Source organism: Carlito syrichta, unplaced genomic scaffold (genome assembly GCF_000164805.1).
Source record: "Carlito syrichta isolate Samal-C Ts95f unplaced genomic scaffold, Tarsius_syrichta-2.0.1 Scaffold305686, whole genome shotgun sequence".
In the NCBI taxonomy this organism is placed as follows: domain Eukaryota; kingdom Metazoa; phylum Chordata; class Mammalia; order Primates; family Tarsiidae; genus Carlito; species Carlito syrichta.
This window is the reverse complement of record NW_007249782.1, coordinates 549878-568754: the sequence shown is the minus strand read 5'-3', so window position 1 is coordinate 568754 and position 18877 is coordinate 549878. Positions and strand designations below refer to the sequence as shown.

Genomic DNA, 18877 nt, shown 5'->3' with positions numbered 1-18877 from the left:
AGCAAATTTTCGCTCAATATCTGTTAATATTTCAATAATTATAAATATTGTTCACAGCTAAGATGTATACTATGGTTACTTTTCTTAACTAGAACTTTTTTTTGGGTTTGCTCCTTCATTCCCACCTTCTCCAACAGAAATACCCATTTCTGCTAGACTCATTCAGACTTATTAGGGTACTACCAACTGTACTTTTCCCCTGGAACCCTCTATCCTTTTGAATTAACTCAGATTGTTAGCTTTCTACGTCTTCACAGTTATTGTTCCTTCAGAAGGAATCCTTTTTGCCTCTCTCATAGTTTGTTTTTGTTTTTTTTTGGCCCTATGTCGTCCTTCGTCTTGATTTAACTCCTTGTTTTGATAGAACACATTCTCCAGGAACTTCCTGAGAAAAAAGGCATCAGAAGTTAATTCTCTGAGACTATGCGTGTATAAAATTGCTTTTACACACCCACATAACTTGATAGTTTGAATACAGAATTCTAAGTTAAAAATTCTCCCAGAAGCTTCTAGCTTCCAGTGTTGTTATTTACAAGTCTGATATGATCCTGATTCCTAGACCTGCTTTTTTTCCAGATGGTTTTAGGGTCCCTTTGTCTTTGAAGATTTTTAAATGTTATGTATCTGGTCTTGATATGTGTCTTTTTTTCTACTTTCCAGGTTTCCAATCTTGAAAGATATTATTCAGTTCTGGGAAGTTTTTTTGAACCATTTTCTTTGACAAATTTAATTTCTTTCAAATGCTTTTTCCCCCAACTTATCAGTGTCCATCTGGAAGCCACTCATCATTTTGAGGATACTGATTTCAGTTACTTTTGAAGTTTTGCCCTTCAACCGGCATGGTTCATATTTTCTTGCCATTCCTTTTGGGTGTTTTGGTCTTTCCTTAAATGTCTACTGACCTTTAGATATCTCTTTACATTGAAAAGTTAGGCAGCTTCCCCAGAAAAGGATCCTCCGCTATATTAGTGTCAAGGGGAAGGGAGCTATAGACTTTCATCACTTGTCTCCCTAAAGTCAGTTCAGCTCCTTTCCCGTGGCTGTGCCTAGGTGTCCTCAATCCACATTCCCATTAGTTCAATATCTCTAGAAGGTGAATTTCCAGTTTCCTGCCCAGGTTGGAGAGGGGTAGTTGTCAGGTTACTGGTGTGCTAAGGAAATTGGTTTCTGATGGTTTTTTTAAAGACAATTTTCTCTGTTTCTAGCATTTTTCCAAAGCCCATGTACTTTCTTTTTTTTTTGGAGTAGGAGTCTCACTCTGTCACCAAGGCTGTAGTAGCTGGAACTATGGACACGTGCCACCAAGCCTGGCTAATTTCTTGATTTATTGTAGAGATGAGGTCTTGCCAAGTTGCCCAGGCTGGTCTTGAACCCTGGGTTCAGGCAATCCTCTCCTCTCCACCTCCTAAAGTGCTGGGATTACAGGCATGAGTCACTGCGCCCCGCCAACCCCATGTACTTTCTAGAGGCACGCTTTATTCTCAGCATCTAAACCTTTTTTCTGCAATGTGAACCGGCTTCCTGGCTCCTCCAGTTCATCTTATGATGCAGCTTTCTCTGACTTGTTAATGTTAGTACCACTGCTTTCTGGCTTTCAAAAATGTGTTTACTGCTGTCTGCTTTCTCTTCTCTTTGTTCTTATGTTTAGTATCTTAAAGGCATTTCAGGAGCAAAAAGCAGATCACTTTTTCACTAACCATTCAAAATCTAAGTTTTATCTGAGTAAAAATTTAGGGTTGTGACATGTTTTCTAAATACAGAAGAAAACACCTACTGAACCTTACTTTTCCCACTGTTGCTGCTATAATTCACTTACCGATTTTGTTTGTTAACAGCTGTGTCTGCACCATTTAGAACCAGTTCTTTCACTTCTGTTGCACCAAAGTTTTCAACTGTGATCTATTTAAATTTTTAAGAAAAGTCAATGTCAGACTCAAAATTTATTAGAGTTTTTAATAATCTATGATTATATTCTACCTTTCTTTCATTTAATATAAAAACTAATAATTTTGAGATAAAATTCTACTATGAGCTTATTTGTGAATTCTGCTTAAAGCCACAACTAGGAATTTTCATCTTCTCTAGTAGTCTAAAATCCTATAAGACTACCCAATTATAAATTACCTAGTGTTGGTTAGTTAATAAATAGGAAACCGAGCATTTATTGTACATAAAACTTTAGAATGGTTACTACAGAAGTAAAGTATCAGAAAGGAAGTTTTTCTTAGACAAATGATAAAATCCAGGTTTTAAAATGCACTCAGCTTAGAGCAACTATGCATTCTTCCTATATGACAACTGCTACTCCTGTATTATTTGACCTGCCTTGTAGTAAACTTGAGCACAGGTGGTTCTTCTAGTTTTGCATTTATTTGGTTTATAAAGATAGTTATTTTGAAACCTTTAGTTTCTCTTACTGGTCTGGTAATTTTTCTACAAATATTACCATTCCCACTTTCAGTGTCTTTTCTTTTTCCAATCCTTCTTTTTAGAACATTATACTTTTATAAAAATTTGCTATCTATAAAACACTGTGATGGGAGTGAGATGATAAGAAATGAATCTATCCCTGTCACTGAAGTTTACTATCTAATAAAAGAGGAGAAATGAGGTCTATAAATAATTTGTTGAAATAAAATAATACATTTATAACAGATATGTGAACAAAATGTTACCAGACCATAGAGGGAAGAAAACTTAATTCTAACTACAGGAAGTTTATGACATTGAGGAAGAAATGCCATTTGGAAAGCACCTAGAAGAGTAGGTAGGATTCTGAAGGTAGGATTCTGAAAGACTGGGAGGGGTGTGAGATTTCAGCCAGAGCACATTGACTGAACAAAAGGATAAACATGAGAATAAGTACCAGTTCTGAAAATGTATGTATGGCAAGTGGCTCTGAAACAGAGGAACAAATACTGTGGTATGACAAAACTTGGTACGAACGAAGGGATACAATGAAAGAAAGCCAGATTGTAAATGCCTTTGATGCCCATTCTAAAGCTATTATTCTACAAGCAATAAAGAGTCACTAAAAATCTTTGAGAAAGAAATGGCAGTGGGATGGAATGTTTGAATTATCATAATTTTTTGAATATAGTAACAGCTCACAAACTTGATGAGTGATAAATTAGAAATTAAACAGCTTGGAACTCAATATTTTAGTCAATTGAGATGAACAATAAAAAATCAAGAAAATTAGTATGAATATGAGTGAATCAGCTGAAGAGGAGAACCAAAATTTTATAGAAAACAGTAAAAAACCCAAGGATGATTCTTTCTTGAAAAAAGATTATTAAAATAAATGTATTTCATCTTAAAATCTACCAAATTTCCTTATAATGGCACTATGTGCCAATTTTTAAAGTGACAAAAAAATGAATAAACTCTTTAATGGAGACACAACATTTCTGGCAAATCCTTTGTCATATTTGACAAGAAAACCATGAGGAGACATGTCTGGAGTTGGGGGACAAATATACAAATAAAAATTTTTTAAAGTAACTGTAGGTTTCTTGATTTCCCTGAGTCTAATTTGTAATATTCAAACTGTTCCCTTCTGGAGTGCCTTATCACAACCTTGCTGCTTTTCTCTTCTTTAACTGTCAACTAGTCTACTTTTGCCAGATCCTCATCAGTCAATAGCTCTACATGTGATTGGATTTGTTGTACACCAACTCAACAAAACTATATGTCTTTTACAATATTTGCAATTTTGTTTTCCAAATAATATTGCAATGAATTTGCATTTGTATTATGGTATGTCATTGAACAGTGGGCAAGGCAAGATGGGCAAGGATGAACATTAGAGGACGTCTTGTATTTGTAAATATCTTTAGCATAATGATAAAGCACATAAGCTCTGAAGTCACAGAGATGGGTATGAATACTGACTCTGAAGATAATGATTATTTTCAGTTTTCTTCATCTGCAAAATAGGGACAATACTAACCCCATAAAACTGTTGAGAATTAAATGAAATAATGCATGTATTATGTATGACTAGTTAGCAAACAGTAAATGCTCAATAAATGTTAGCCAAAGGGTTCTTTAAGAATTCCATCTATTAAAATAAGAAAAAAATCATAAGACACAGCTGTCAAATAAAAAGGGCTGATGAATAAGGAGGCTAACCTATGTCTTTTCATCTTACCGTAAAATTAAGACAAAAGGTTTCCTCTATATCATCTTCTGGATAATCCAGTAGTTGTTGCATGCTTCTGCAAAACAACATGTATGGTTCTATGAGGTAAAACATTATTGGGTATTTTAACTATGGCTTATAAATAAGTATATATTTCTCATTCCCTCTTGATAAAATCCTTTCACCAATGCCTGCTTTTTTATTTGCTCCAGAATAGTAGATGTACAAGAACAAACTTATAACAATCCTGAAGAAAAATGAAACAAATTTCTATCTCTTTCTCTAAATATAAAGGCCACATATCCACCTATTTTATTTGTCCTTATTTATATACATTTTTATTCCAGTTTATGTGATAATAAAAATAAATTTTGCATATTCAAAATAGGAATAAAGAGGACAAGAAGTCCAAATAAATCACTTGACCATTCATGGTAAACATTACTTTCCTAAATTTATTACAAGATATTTCCAGAGTAATATTAAACCACTAAAATTTTAACTTACAACTCAAATGTTAGTTTTTAATAGAAAATTTTGGTTTGTAACTCATGATGGATTTTCCTGTATTAGAAGGTGGTTGTTTTTTTGTTTTTGTTTCTTTTTGAGTTGGAGTTTCACTCTGTTGCCCAGGTTGGAGTGCAGTGGCACGCTCACAGTTACCATAGCCTCGACCTGCTGGGTCAGATGATCCTTCCACCTCAGCCTTCCAAGTAGCTGGAACCACAGGCATGCGCCACCACACCCGGCTAATTTTTTTATTTATTGTAGAGATGAGGTCTCGCCATGTTGCCCAGGCTGGTCTCAAATCCCTGGGCTCAGGCAACCCTCTCGCCTCCACCTCCCAAAGTGCTGGGATTACAGGCGTGAGCCACCGCGCCTGGCTAGAAGGCATTTATTTTAGAAATTTAATAGAAACAACAAAATACAATTGTTCCTAGATGGAAAGCTTTCTGCACAGTACCCATTTTTATTTCCCAAGCCCTACCCTTTGACACTTTTTACAACTAACCTCCCAACATCAGGCATTAGTTCTTTCAAATCATCCAAGGATGGCTTTTTTTTCAGCAGTTTCTTATATAAAGCCAAAGGAAAATGGAGGTCCACAATAGTAAAATTATAAATTGCTAATCCACAAATAACACCAATTAAATGGAACAAATCACTGTCTTCAAATGTCTAAAAATATAAGGAAGAAAAGACATGTCCTATAAGTTAAAACTTTAAATTTGTTCTGATTACAAAGACATATAGTATAAAATTTTGAGAACACAGAAAAAAAATAATGAATAATAAGAAGAAAAATACATCTTCTTATTTTCTCCCTGGAATAACATCACTGTTTATATTTTTGCAAATTTCAATCCAATGTATTTCTCAGACTTAAAAAATTAATATCTAGCTGAGATCATAGTATACATATGATGTCACAATTTATTTTCCCCATAAATATAAGCATAGCCATGTCATTCAACAGTAACAGGTAGAATGATTACTACAACATTTTTTTCTGATTTAAAAAGCACACATAAAAAATTTGGAAAACAAAGAAAAAATATGAAAAAGAAAAGAAATAAGTACCTATAAACCAATCACCCAGGAATAACAGTCGGAGCTAGCAACAGACAGACTGGGAAGAAGAGGCTGGAGAAGGAGACATTTGGTGGAAGTAGGGCTTTGAAATGCTCTTGTATACAGTGGGGAACTTAGTAGGTCAGGTACATGTCCAAAGCTAGGCAAATGCTCAGACCAGATCTGAGAAGACCCTAAGCTCTCAACTTTGGCTGATCTTTAGACACTGTGCAAGCAGGAAATGTAGGCTAAGCGAAACATATATACAAATTGGGTAAGCACTGAAGGAATGCATGCGAAAGTTTTTTTTTCTTTTCTTTTGTCTCTTGGTGTTTAAGGAAATCACTGTTGAAATCTCTGTCAAATCACATATAGACTTTACAGAAAAGATTCAGAAAAGTCACTGAACACACAATGGCTTAAAAAAGTCACTAAACAAATAACAGGAACCCACAGCAAGCAACAACAACAAAGCATGGGGAGAGAGGAGAATCTGATTTCCACAGTAAACACATTATAATATTCAAGGTCTAGTATTCAGTAAGAATTTGTAAGGCATGAAAAGAAACAAGAAGCTATGGTTCATTCACAAGAAAAAGAGAAAATAATCCATAAAATACCTTTAGAAAACTCAAGACATTTTACTAGACAAGCATTTTAAATCAACCATCTTACAAATGCTCAAAAAGCCAAAGGAAACCATGGACTAAAGAACCAAAGAAAACCAGAATAGCAATGTCTCACCAAATACAGAAGATCAAAAAAGAGACAGAGATTATGAAAATAAATCAAATAATTCTGGAGCTGAAAAGTACATTAAAGTACATTTTGAAGAAATTTTAAACTTTATTTTGAAGAAATAGTCAAAAATTTGCCAAATTTGATAAAAGTCATAAATCTACATATCCAAAAAGTTTAACAAACTCCTAGCAGGCTGAACCAAAGAAATCCATACTGAGACATGAGAGGGACCCTGAGAAACTTAGAATAAACTTAGTTCCCATTTTGTCTCAGCATAGCCATTTGTGCTTTGAGTGACACATTTTGAATCTAGCACTTCACAATTTTCTTCCCCATAATTATAAGCATAGCCATGTCATTTAACATTAATGGGTAGAATGATTACTACAACATTTTTTTTCTGATTTAAAAAGTACACATAAAAAATTTAGAAAACAAAAATATGAAAAAGAAAAGACATAAATGGATATATTTCCAACAGGCAGATTTTAGGAAATGTTCAGACATTCTACTGCATGGAGTAACAGCAGCCTACTCCACTCCCTTGGCAAATCTCCATCAGATGCAAGACAAGGACAGAGCCACAGAAACGATAGTGGACCGCCTTTTGGTCAAGGAGTTTGTGGACTGCAAATGTCTGACAAAGTCTCTTGTAGGAAAACCCCTTCCCCTTGTCTCTTTCCATCTAGCCCAGCACCTGAGGGCATGAGAAGCTAATGTCTGGTGACCTCAAGATCTAAGTCTCATGTGACTACAATCAACATCAAAGATCTGTAGCCCTGACACTCCTCTGGGCCCAAACCCCGTTCCCCAAAGGCTCTTAAATACACTTAACCCAGCCAGGATAGGTGGCTCAATCTGTAATCCCAGCACTTTGGGAGGCCAAGGTAAGTGGACAGCCTGAGCCTGCAGGTTAGAGACCAGCCAGGGCAACTTGGTGAGACCTCATCTCTACAATAAATTAAAAAAAAAAATTAACCAGGTGTGCACCTATAGTTCTGACTACTTGGAAAGCTGAGGCAGAAGGATTGCCGGAGCCCAGCAGGTTGACACTGGGGTGGCCGTGAGTGTGCCACAGACCTCCAGCCTGGGTGACAGTGACTCCAACTCAAAAAAAAAAAAAAAAATACACACACACACAGACACACACACACAGACACAGACACACACACACCACCCCTAATTCTTGGCCACTGGATGCCACACTTGCCTCTGAGTGTCAGCCCCCTTTCCAATCTGTGAAAGGTGAATAATAAATTCTACTTCTTTCTACTTTCTCACTTGGTTGCAATCTTGCATTATTCCCACAGCACCAGCCCACCTCGCCTCAGCTGACCCTTTTAAGACACAGTGTAATCAAGGTGCCAAAAGCCAATTACAAAGAGAAAAGCAACTTTTCACTACCCACTGAGGGACACACTAGTGCTCCTCAATGAGATTAACAGCTGATTTCTCATTAGAAATTACATATTTAAAGAACTGAAAGAAAAACTATTAATCAAGAACTTCTATATTCAAGAAAATTATCCTTCAAAAATAAGGAGAAATTAAGTCATTCTCAGATAAACAACTGAGGGAACTGGTTGCTACTGAAATTTCCCTATAAGAAATGCTGTAAGAAAAGTGCTTCACAAAGCCATATAAAGAAATAGAGTTGTGGTAAAAATGTATTTTGATTTGTTATTCTTCTTTTTCCCCTATGTAGTTAAAAGAAAAATGCATAAAATAATATAAATCTTTTAATGGGCACACAATGTATAAAAGTATAAGTTATGACAATAACAAAATAAAGAGGTAGGAACAAAGCTATATAAGAGCAAGTACAAGTACTTTTGGTTGACAAGTACAGCCCAAAGATTGTTACATATAGGGGAGACTGAGTAAATACCCTGAAGATGATGGCAGTAAGGTTTCTCATTAGTGATAAAAGTTATATACACATTATGGAAAGGGAGAAGGCCAGAGTAAATTCTTTGGTGTCTGGATAGAATTACAGGTATCAGTCTGATCTCATGGTCATACATCTATGTCTATGCCTATGTGTCTATGTATATATGTCTATATGTCTAAGTGTGCATGTGTATATCCATATATAGTTCTTAGTTCTGTCTGTTGAGAGAACTTAGAAGAAGCAGTGACTCTCCTGAAAGCCAGGAGTAGTACACTTAGCATCCAGAACATGATTTCTTTTCTTTCTTTTTCCGCCCAGGCTGGAGTGCAGTGGCATGCATGCTCATGGCCACCCCAGCGCTGACCTTCTGGGCTCCAGTAGTCCTTCTGCCTCAGCCTTCTGAGCAGCTGGAACTACAGACGTGTGCTACCATGCCCAGCTATTTTCTATTTTATTGTAGAGACGAGGTCTCGCCAAGTTGCCCGGGCTGGTCTCGAACCCGCGGGCTCAGGCAATCCATTCACCTCGGCCTCCCAAAGTGCTGGAATTACAGGCTGAACCACCAAGCCTGGTCAGAACTTGATTTCTAGTATCATTTTCTACTTAAAGAAGACAGGGCTTTATGAACAACAGTAAATGCTGGGGTAGAGAAAACACAAGATGAACCTGGAATATTTATTTTACCAAATGTAAGGAGATAGTTGAAGAATAATGGGGATAAATAGGGAGACACTCTAAGGGGCTCTCACTGGCAAGCTGGGATATAACTGAAAAGGTTCTACAGAGATTAAAGACAAAGCTTGTTACAACTGCTCCCTCCGCCCCCACTTGGTCTCCAAACATTACGTCTTTACAGAATTAAGGGGCCAACAGAACTCTTGTGTTTCCAGTAGGACAGGCCGCCACCTCGTATGTTCTCTCAAATTCTACCTCCAACACCACTACAAACTTCCTTAACAAACTAGTGCCAGGAAAAAGGCTAGGATTTGAGCAGATTGTCCACCTACCTCAGAGGTCATTAGGACTATTCTATCATGTCTTATGTACCTGTTTACTTATCAACATAAAAAGCCTCAAAACTCACAGGTTAGACCTAATCACACATCCACATGGCACTGTAGATGTCCTAAAATCTGACACAGTTTCTTGACTGTCCTTGTTCCACCAAATACTTTCCCTGTTTGCTCTGGAACTCACAATCTATCCTAAATTTCTCCAAACTGTCTTTCATCATTTTGTTCCAAGTGAACAAGGCTGTCTCCTGAGGACATCACTTCCCCTGAAGCACTCACAAATGGTGTCTTTTTACTCTTCCAACCCCTCATATGATTGAACCTAGAGATAAAGTAGGCCTCCTTGCTCTTTCTCAGTGCTTCTAGATTTCCTTCTCCTTGCCATCCTAAAATCTCACCTTCTCTGAAACACAGGTCAACTGACTATTCTCTGCTATTGATCCTTGTCTAGCTGTCTAAAGACCTTCCACAATTCTGTCATTGGCACTATCTTACACTTTCTTTCTCTACAACTACTACTGACATTGTTTTTGATGACTTCAACATCCAGGCAAAAAATGCATCCAACACTAGCCTCTCAGTTCCTGGACCTGTTTACTTCTAACAATCTTGTCCTCTACCACACCTCAAACATTCATTCCCATGGTTATATCTCACATTCAAATCTCAATAGCAAGCACTTCCTATTTGACCATCAGCCCTGACTTAGTATCTCAGTTCCCCTAATCCTAACCGACATTACAATTCAATTCCACCATCAACTACAATCCACTGACTACTAATTTATTTCTATTATCTCCAAACCATCTCCAACCAACAACAATCCTCTGACCACTTATTTATTTCTATAATGTCAAAACCAAACTCTCACAAAGCTTAAATTCCATAATTCATCAAAATAATCACTCCCTTGCTCTTTACTCCTTACTGTGTTATCCTCATTTGCTAAAACCATAACCTGGTTAAAATCAACTGCTGGCCCTGTCCTTACTTCTACCCAAGTAGCTAAATGTGACTAAAGAGAAAAAACACAACAATGCAAATCAGTCTCATTTTAAATTCATGAACATAAGTTTCAAGTGGGTCTTCATTGCTTTCCTGGTCAACGTATTTTCCCATTTCTCAAAAGTGACAACTTCATAACCTCTTTCTCCTCAGAACTCCCATACCCTTCCCCCATTCTAACACTCTGCAAATGACCTCGCATCTTATTTCATATAAAATAGAAATAATTTTAAAAGAACTTTCACAACCTCCTACCATCAAATCTGTCAAGTGATTTGTATTTACATATCTACTTGGCTTTCTCTCTTGATATTATATATCTGTGTCCACAGTAAATTATCCACTAGTGCACTAAACCTCATTCTTTCTACACAACTTAAGGACCCCACTTCTGAAACTGTTCCCTCTCCTTCGTTATTGATTTTTCACTTTCTCAGTAATTAATCACAATATGCAAACATGCTCCAGTTTCTCACCTAAAATAAAATACCCTTTCTTGATGAAGGAAAAAATATGTATAGTATACTACAGTTTTAAAAAAATTCTGGAGAGGCTAGATGGGTCAGCCTGTAATCCCAGCACTTTGGAAGGCCGAGGTGAGTGAACTGCCTGCGCCCGTGGGTTCAAGACCAGCCCAGGCAACTTGGCAAGACTGCGTCTCTACAATAAAAAACAAAAATAAAAAATTAGCCAGGCGTGCTAGCAAGTGCCTGTAGTTCCAGCTACTTGGAAAGCTGAGGCAGAAGGATCGCCGGAGCCTGGCAGGTCAATGCTGGGGTGGCCATGAGAATGCCACTGCATTCCAGCCTAGGCGACGGAGTGAGATACCAACTCAAAAAAAAAAAAAATTCTTATCTAAAAATAGTTTTAGGCCAGGCGTGGTAGCTCAAGCCTGTAATCCCAGCACTTTGGGAGGCCAAGAAGAGGACTGCCTGAGCCCAGGGGTTCAAGACTAGCCCAGGCAATTTGGTGAGACCTCATCTCTTCTTTATATCAAAAAAAATTAGCTGGGCACGGTAGCATGCACCTATAGTTCTGGCTATTTGGAAGGCTGAGACAGAAGGATCGCCAGAGTCCAGCAGGTCAACGCTGGGAGGCCGTGAGTGAGCCACTGCACACCAGCCTGGGCAACAGAGTGAGACTTAGACTCAAATAAATAAATAAATAAATAAAAATACATTTAAAGCCTCACAAATTATACAAATAGTGTAAGAATTCCCATGTACTCTTGACTCAGTTTTCTCCAATTATAATAGCTTACACAACCATAGTCAAAACAGAGGATTTACTTTTGTATGTAATACAGTGCTATCTACTTATATCTTTTTTTTTTAAAGACAGCCCATAAAATTTATTTTTAAAAAATCACTTATAGGAGGAGAGAGAAAACAAGGTGGAACTAGACTTTTTTTAATATATCATATTTTGTAGATTTAACTTTGGAACTATATAAGTATTTTATATTATTATAAATCTAAATTAAATTTAGACAAGTAACAATAATTACTAAAAATAAAAAACAAGTAAACTTAAATGTGTATTCAGTTGTTGGTATAACCAACTGAATATCAGAGTATAACAATTTCAAGTGATATCAAAACATTATAATTTGGTTATCTATTTCTATCAGGGTATACCCTAAGGACAAAAAGAACTGCAAAACAATTTTTAAAAATTTCAGTAATCATAATATTGGTAGTAATGTTGGTATTTTAGGCAGTAAATATATATGTCTGAAATTTTCTAAAAAGTATTAAAAAAAAAAAAAAAGATGGGAATCTCATGTTGCTCAGCCTAGTCTTGAACTCCTGGTCTCAACCAATCTTCCTGCCTCAGCCACCCAAAGTGCTGAAATTATAGGCGTGAGCTACTGCACCCAGCCTAAGTCTGGTACATTTTGTAGTATACCATGTAGCAAAGAGTTATCAAAGAGTTCTAAGGTTGTTTCAAAAGGACTCAGGTACCAACCTGACAAGCTCTCCCTGGACAAAGATGGGACAATACGAGCATCAAAGATAATAACTGCCAAAAAAACCACTGAATAATGTTTAAATTCATGAACACATAATGATACTTGAAAACAAAATCAAAAAACAAATTGTTACCACTAGAAGATGCTAATGAACTAATTTTTCTTGTGAAAAGTTGGCAACTAAATAGAATCCTTTCCCACTGTTCCACTAAGGAATCAAATAGTATGAGGATGTTTTTCTATACAGGAGTATCCAAGTTAAGGACAGCCATCTTGGCTCACAACTGTAATCCTAGCACCTTGGGGTGCTGAGGCAAGAGAATTGCTTGAGCCCAGGAGTTCAATACCAGCCTAGTAAACATAGCAAGACCTTGTTTCCACAAAATATCAAAAAATTAGTGGAGTGTGGTTGCATGTGCCTGTAGTCCCAGTTATTCCAGAGACTGAAGTGGAAGGATTGCCTGAGCCCTGGAGATAGAGGATGAGGTAAGTTGTGAGCATGCCACTGCACTCCAGTCTGGGTGACAGAGGGAGACTTCTACAAAAAAAGGGGGAAAAAAAATCCAAGCTAATAAAAAAGAAACATTAGAATTGGAGTAGCATCATTTTGCAACCCCTAATGAATTGAGTTTAGGCACTGAACATGAATGACTGCTCATATCATATAAAACAGCCAACTTCCAGGTAGAATGATTAAATACATCAAGGTTTTTATAACCAATAGATAGTCTATTCAAATTCTTTCAATTCAGAGCTTCTCAAACTGAATCATCTATTTCACATATAATCTCCAAATCAGGAAGTCAGCAAACTTTTTCTGTAAAGAGCTAGATTGTAAATATTTTAGACTTTCTTGGCCGTACAGTCTCTGTTATAACTACTCAACTCTGTCCCTGCTGTTACAGTTCAAAAGCAGCCATGAACAATAGGTAAATGAGTGGGTATGACTTTATCTACAAAAATATGTGATAAGACGACTTTGGCTCATACACTATAGTTTGCTGATCCTGCCCAAAAGCATAAGGTTGAGAAATCAATGATCTCTAATGATAATTTTTTCCAGAAAAAAAGTTAATCTGGTGGTTATTATTCAATCCCCCAAATGAAATCAGCAGAAGGAATAGTCAACATCATTTTCAGGAAGGGCATCCCTTAATTTATTTTGTTAAACTGAAATGTGTGGTAATCAAACATTAATGTGTTTTGGAGACTTCAAGTCCAAAGTTTTTAATTTTACAAAGAGAAATAAAGCAGATCTCTGAACAAAATATGCTAGGAATCCAATAATAACTCCTTATTTACTAAGTTGACTTGATATATATAGGTATACAAAGATAGGTGCATACACAGAGGTAATTTAGATAGTTGGACATTTTACCTTATCAGAAAACCAAATGAGCCTGGAATCTTCATAATACCTAAACATGCCATATTTAGGATCCAACAATTCCCTCATGATGAGCAAGAAAAATTCTTTGCGAACCCCTCCTGCATCAACAGCATCTTCTCCAACAAATATAACCTAAAATAGCAAGATGCAAACTCTGAATATACTGTAAAGAAATGAAGATATGGAAACCCTATATGTCTATTTATTATTAATAAATTCTCAATAATTAAAAGTTTAAGTGCATAATTGTATTTATTAAGTTTCAAAGATTCACTAAAAGCAAACAGGAAAACATTAAACATAGCTTCTGAATAAAAAGTCTCAATTAAACAACAGAAAACATCAAATTACCTTGAGTGGCTTTTTGTAATCTATATTCTTTGTTTTCCTAAGGACTTCCATTGCATCTCCTACAATATTTTCTCTACGCACCACTAGAATTAAGCAGGGATTCACAGATTCAATCACTGGGAGAAAAAGAGAGGAGACGTTCTGTCTGTGGGCCTGGTCAATAGCCATCTAGAAAACAAAAGATTAAAATTTTAACAGCAATGCTATAAGGGAGCTACTGTAGCTGAATAAGCTAGACTCTATCTATTCGTTATGGGCATTCTATAATTCCTATAATAATTCCTATCCTACTGAACTCACATAGCACCTAATGTAGTAATTAGTACAGCATAAAAACTTAATAAAAACAGCATAAAAAACACCCTTCTGAATTTTTAAATAATAATGTATAACTCACAGTATCACTAAGTTAAATAATTAAGTAAGCACAGAACTGTAGTACTGATAAATCAGAGCACTTGTTTTTTTTTCTAAAAAAACAGTAACCAGAGGTAAGGGATAGAGGGTAAGAAGAAAAAGAAAACAGCATGAAACAAATTTTTAAACAGAATGAGCAACAATCTGGCTAAGTAACTATTATAGAAACTCATCTAGTAGAGTGATCAACACATGTACTAACAAACCAAGTATTTAGCTTTCACCATTTCAAGTTTTTGTTCTTTTCTTATGGTTTTCCCTGTGTTATTGTTTTAAAATGGAATATTCCATATTATAAGCACCAAGATGTGGTGGTTCACATCTATAATCCCAGCACTTTGGGAGGCCAAGGTGAGAGGATTGCCTGAGTCCACAGGTTCAATACCAGCCTGGGCAACTTGGCGAGACCTCCTCTACAATAAATCAAAAAAAGTAGCCGGGTGTGGTGATGTGTGCCTGTAGTTCCAGCTATGTAGAAGGCTGAAGCGGAAAGAATACCTGAGCCCAGCAGGTTGAGGCTGCAATAGCCATAAGCATGCCACTGCAATCCAGCCTGGGTGACAGAGAGAGACTCCAACTCAAAAAAAATAAAGGCCAGGCCTGATGGCTCGAACTGTAGTCCCAACACTTTGGGAGGTCGAGGCAAGTGGATTGCCTAAGCTCGAGGGTTCGAGATCAGCCCAGGCAACTTGGCGAGACCTCATCTGTACAACAAATCAAAAGTTAGCAGGGCATGGTAGCACACGTCTGTAATTCTGGCTGCTTGGAAGGCAGAAGGATCACCAGAGCCCGGCAGGTTGACACTGGGGTGGCCGTGAGTGTGCCACTGCACTCCAGCTTGGGCGACAGAGTGAGACTCCAACTCAAAAATAAATGAATAAAAATAAAAGTAAATAAAAAAAATAAAAGCACCACATTATTTACTTAATGCTTTAGCAAAGGTCTCCAAAATCCTGGTTCACTATGTGTTAGTACAAAATTCTACAAAAATATTAATTTATTCTGTTGGTGAAAATGGAAATAAGCACATCTCTAAAATTCCCCCAAATGTTTATTATTAAAATATTTGGAGGAATTTAGAATACCAAATGCATTTATTTGAACATAATGAAAACTGGTTATCAATATTTGGAGGTTTTTAACTTTTTCAGTATTCTCAGATTACTCAATGTTCAAGGGCTTCTTTCATCCTTTCACACTTCTTAGTCTGTGTTCTCAGAGTTTACCTCTGAGGATGAAGCTCAAAATGTTATTTACAGGTTCATATGATAAAGCAAACTTACTGTGACCCTTTAAAGTCATAATATGAAGTAGTTTTAAAAAACCTCATTAGAAATTAAAGAACGTTCAACATAAAATGGAGGGGAGGGGCCAGAAAGATATGAAGGGGAGAAGACAGAGAAGTAAAGATAACGTTGACCAACTCCAGGAAAATATTATTAAAACTTTCTTCAAGGAAATTTCATACCCTTCTCCTAATGAGAGATCAAACACTTCCTACTTCAACAGCATCTCACCTCTAGTGACTCCCATTTTTTCCAAGGATATAAGTAGGAAATACATAATAAAACATGTTTTTGAAATAAACCAATATCTTATCAAGAAAACTAGTAAAACTATTTATAAAGGTTGTATATTTCTGTAATGAAAGAAGCTTGAACCAATTCTTAAAATATAAAATGATTAAAGGTTAAATTATCCCATTTTTGTTGCAGTCCTTTTATATAAGCAGCCCTCAATGCAGCAATCTTTGTAGCCATCCAGGGTACTTTGGGTACCTTGATTATAGATAAATTTCAAACTTTGCTTTCTAAAAAAAAAAAAATCATAAAAAAACTACAAACACTCTCAAATCAGATAATATTATACAATATTTTACCTGCATCTGTAAGACTGCATCTGTTTGTAGCAGAGTAGTTTTTGCTTGGGCATCAAATACAAATGGGTATGTGCAGATTGTAACAGGGATATCTGCCAACTGGAAATAAAAAATTAACTTATTATGCAAGTTGATTTGTAATATATTTATTGTGGGTGCTGTCATTTATTGATAAGTTGACTACAGTCTACATTTATTCACTTGTGTGGTTAAATAAAATATGTTGCTTATTTCTGCAAATAGTCACTAATAATTAGATGAAGCATTAGAATAAACCTAATTCCCAATTTTAAGAAGAAATTATACACCCAAGAGACCATAAAATTATATACCACAAGTATCTTTTTCTTAGCATATATCAACTCCAAGGTTCTGTGAACAGGGTTGCAAATTTATTCTAAAATCGATCCTATGTTAAATACAGTAGCTAGTTCTTACATGTTAGGGCAACTCTAGCAACTGGGGCCAATGATAAGTAATCTGCCTATTCCTTCATTTAACAGGTATTTACTGAGTATCATGACATTCATTCATCTGTTCATTCACTTACATACAAAATAAGCACTATTAGTGTTATTATTGTTAACCTTTAAAGTTGAAACTAATCTATTATTACCATTATCAGACTTTAAACACCTTATAAACAATTGTATATGACAGCAGATAATGTAGTGATTGGTTGCTAAGTATTTTAACAGTACACTAAAATACAAAGAGTCATGAATTGCCAATCACACATGCTTGCAGTTGGAGGCTAGAGAAGGATCTATTCCTACCATCTACCCAACAATGCAACGTTTCTGTGTCTGTCCTGACACAGCCTCTGCTATAAGACTTTCTTTTTTTTTTTTTTGAGTTGGAGTCTCACTCGGTCGCCCAGACTGACCGCAGCCTCGCCTCCTGGGCTCCGGCGATCCTTCCGCCTCAGCCTTCCGAGTAGCCGGAATTACAGGCATGCGCTACCACACCCGGCTGATTTTTTTATTTATTGTAGAGATGAGGTCTCACTGGCTATAAGACTTTCAATGAAGAATTAATATACCGTTAGACAACCACTTCTTCCTCATTTAGTTTTGCTGTGCTCCTGCAGGGAAGTATATATAATATAAATATTTCAGGATTTGATCATGCTCTCCCTAAATAGTATGTTTTCCATGCTAAACATCCCCAGTTTTTCTAGCCATCTGAAAATAATATCATTTCCAGCTCTCTGCCTTCTCTTGAATGTATTTCAATTTTTCTAAGTCTCTCTTAACTATGACTACCCAAAACCAAATTAATCTAATATTGCCCAATCACTATCAACTCTTTCTTCTCAATATGTAAGATGATATGTTGAGTTATATATATCTTACAGTAAATTATCATTCTTCAATACTTTTCGTGTGACAAGTTTTACCACTATGCTATATTTGTGGCACTAACTAACTACTATCACAAAAAATCATTTTACGTCTTTGAAACACAAAAAGATTTAGATATTTCTAAAGTCCCATCTGGCTTCAGAACGCTGTATTTTCATAATTTTATGTGTTACTTCTATTTGAGAATGAGAAAGCAAACATCAGACCTATAATTTAAAGCTAACTCAAAATGCTATATGGGTTCAAGTACTGGGAAAAGCATACCAAAAAGAGCAAAGCAAAGCAAAATCTAACACCTATAACACATAAAAGAAGTATTATAATATGCCCAAATGTTAAAAGGGTGGTGCTTGAGATAAAGTGAGAAAGATAATCATATTGAAAGTTTAATTTTATGACCATTATTAGTTTAAAAAGATGAAGCTCATTTTACTTCTCCAATATATAATGTTTTCTGCCTTATTAGGTAGGCATTTGTTAAATTTTAAAATAAAAGTTATTAAAAATTATTCTGAGGACACATTACATGTAAGACTTAAGGAGGACAGGAAGTATTCTAGAGCAAGTATTGTTGAAAGGATCTCATATAAGTGTATGTTAACTACAACAAGTTTTAATTTTCTTTAGAAAATTATTCTGAAATGTTACATAGGATAGTATCTATAGACTCAATTTTCAAAATAATGATATGTGTAAAATGTGTATGAACACACATTTTTAAAAAAATCACACAAAAAAGGGAAACTTTGCCTCTTTTATCACTTAGGATAAAACAGAGTATATCTTACTCTGAATACGAGCTTTATTACACCAAACTTACCTCAGTTAATCCATGGTTGACATCCTAAGACAGCAGTGCAGAATATAACAATAATGAGGAAAGAGCAATGTTAGTGTCCAAATTTAACTATTCAAAAGTAGCATTTCATATATTTTGCTACAGCTGAATACTGAATGAGATAGAAAATACATCTACAACAAAACTTACCCTTTACACATGCATCTTATGTATCTATATCTATAAATGACCTTTGTTTCAGGTACCTTGTGATCATAAAATTATTGAGGCTTGAACATAATGAAATTTGTTTTGAGCAACTAAGCACCCCCATTTGCAGAATTTAGGCAGAATAGGGAA

General features: G+C 35.9%; 1 protein-coding gene across 4 annotated transcripts in view; it reads right to left on the bottom strand.

Annotated features, from left to right (window-relative positions):
- Nucleotides 1-18877, bottom strand: part of HERC4 (HECT and RLD domain containing E3 ubiquitin protein ligase 4) — a 121028-nt gene that overhangs the window by 12006 nt on the left and 90145 nt on the right. For 2 of the 4 annotated variants that reach the window (XM_008062302.2, XM_008062305.1), the window contains 6 exons: nt 16376-16474; nt 14080-14247; nt 13717-13860; nt 5157-5323; nt 4154-4220; nt 1817-1899 (listed from right to left, as the gene is read on the bottom strand). In XM_008062302.2, coding sequence (XP_008060493.1) covers nt 1817-1899; nt 4154-4220; nt 5157-5323; nt 13717-13860; nt 14080-14247; nt 16376-16474 — 728 coding nt within the window. Of the gene's footprint in view, nt 1-1816; nt 1900-4153; nt 4221-5156; nt 5324-13716; nt 13861-14079; nt 14248-16375; nt 16475-18559; nt 18584-18877 lie in introns of all 4 variants that reach the window. The other 2 variants (XM_008062301.2, XM_008062303.2) reach the window with 2 other exon arrangements.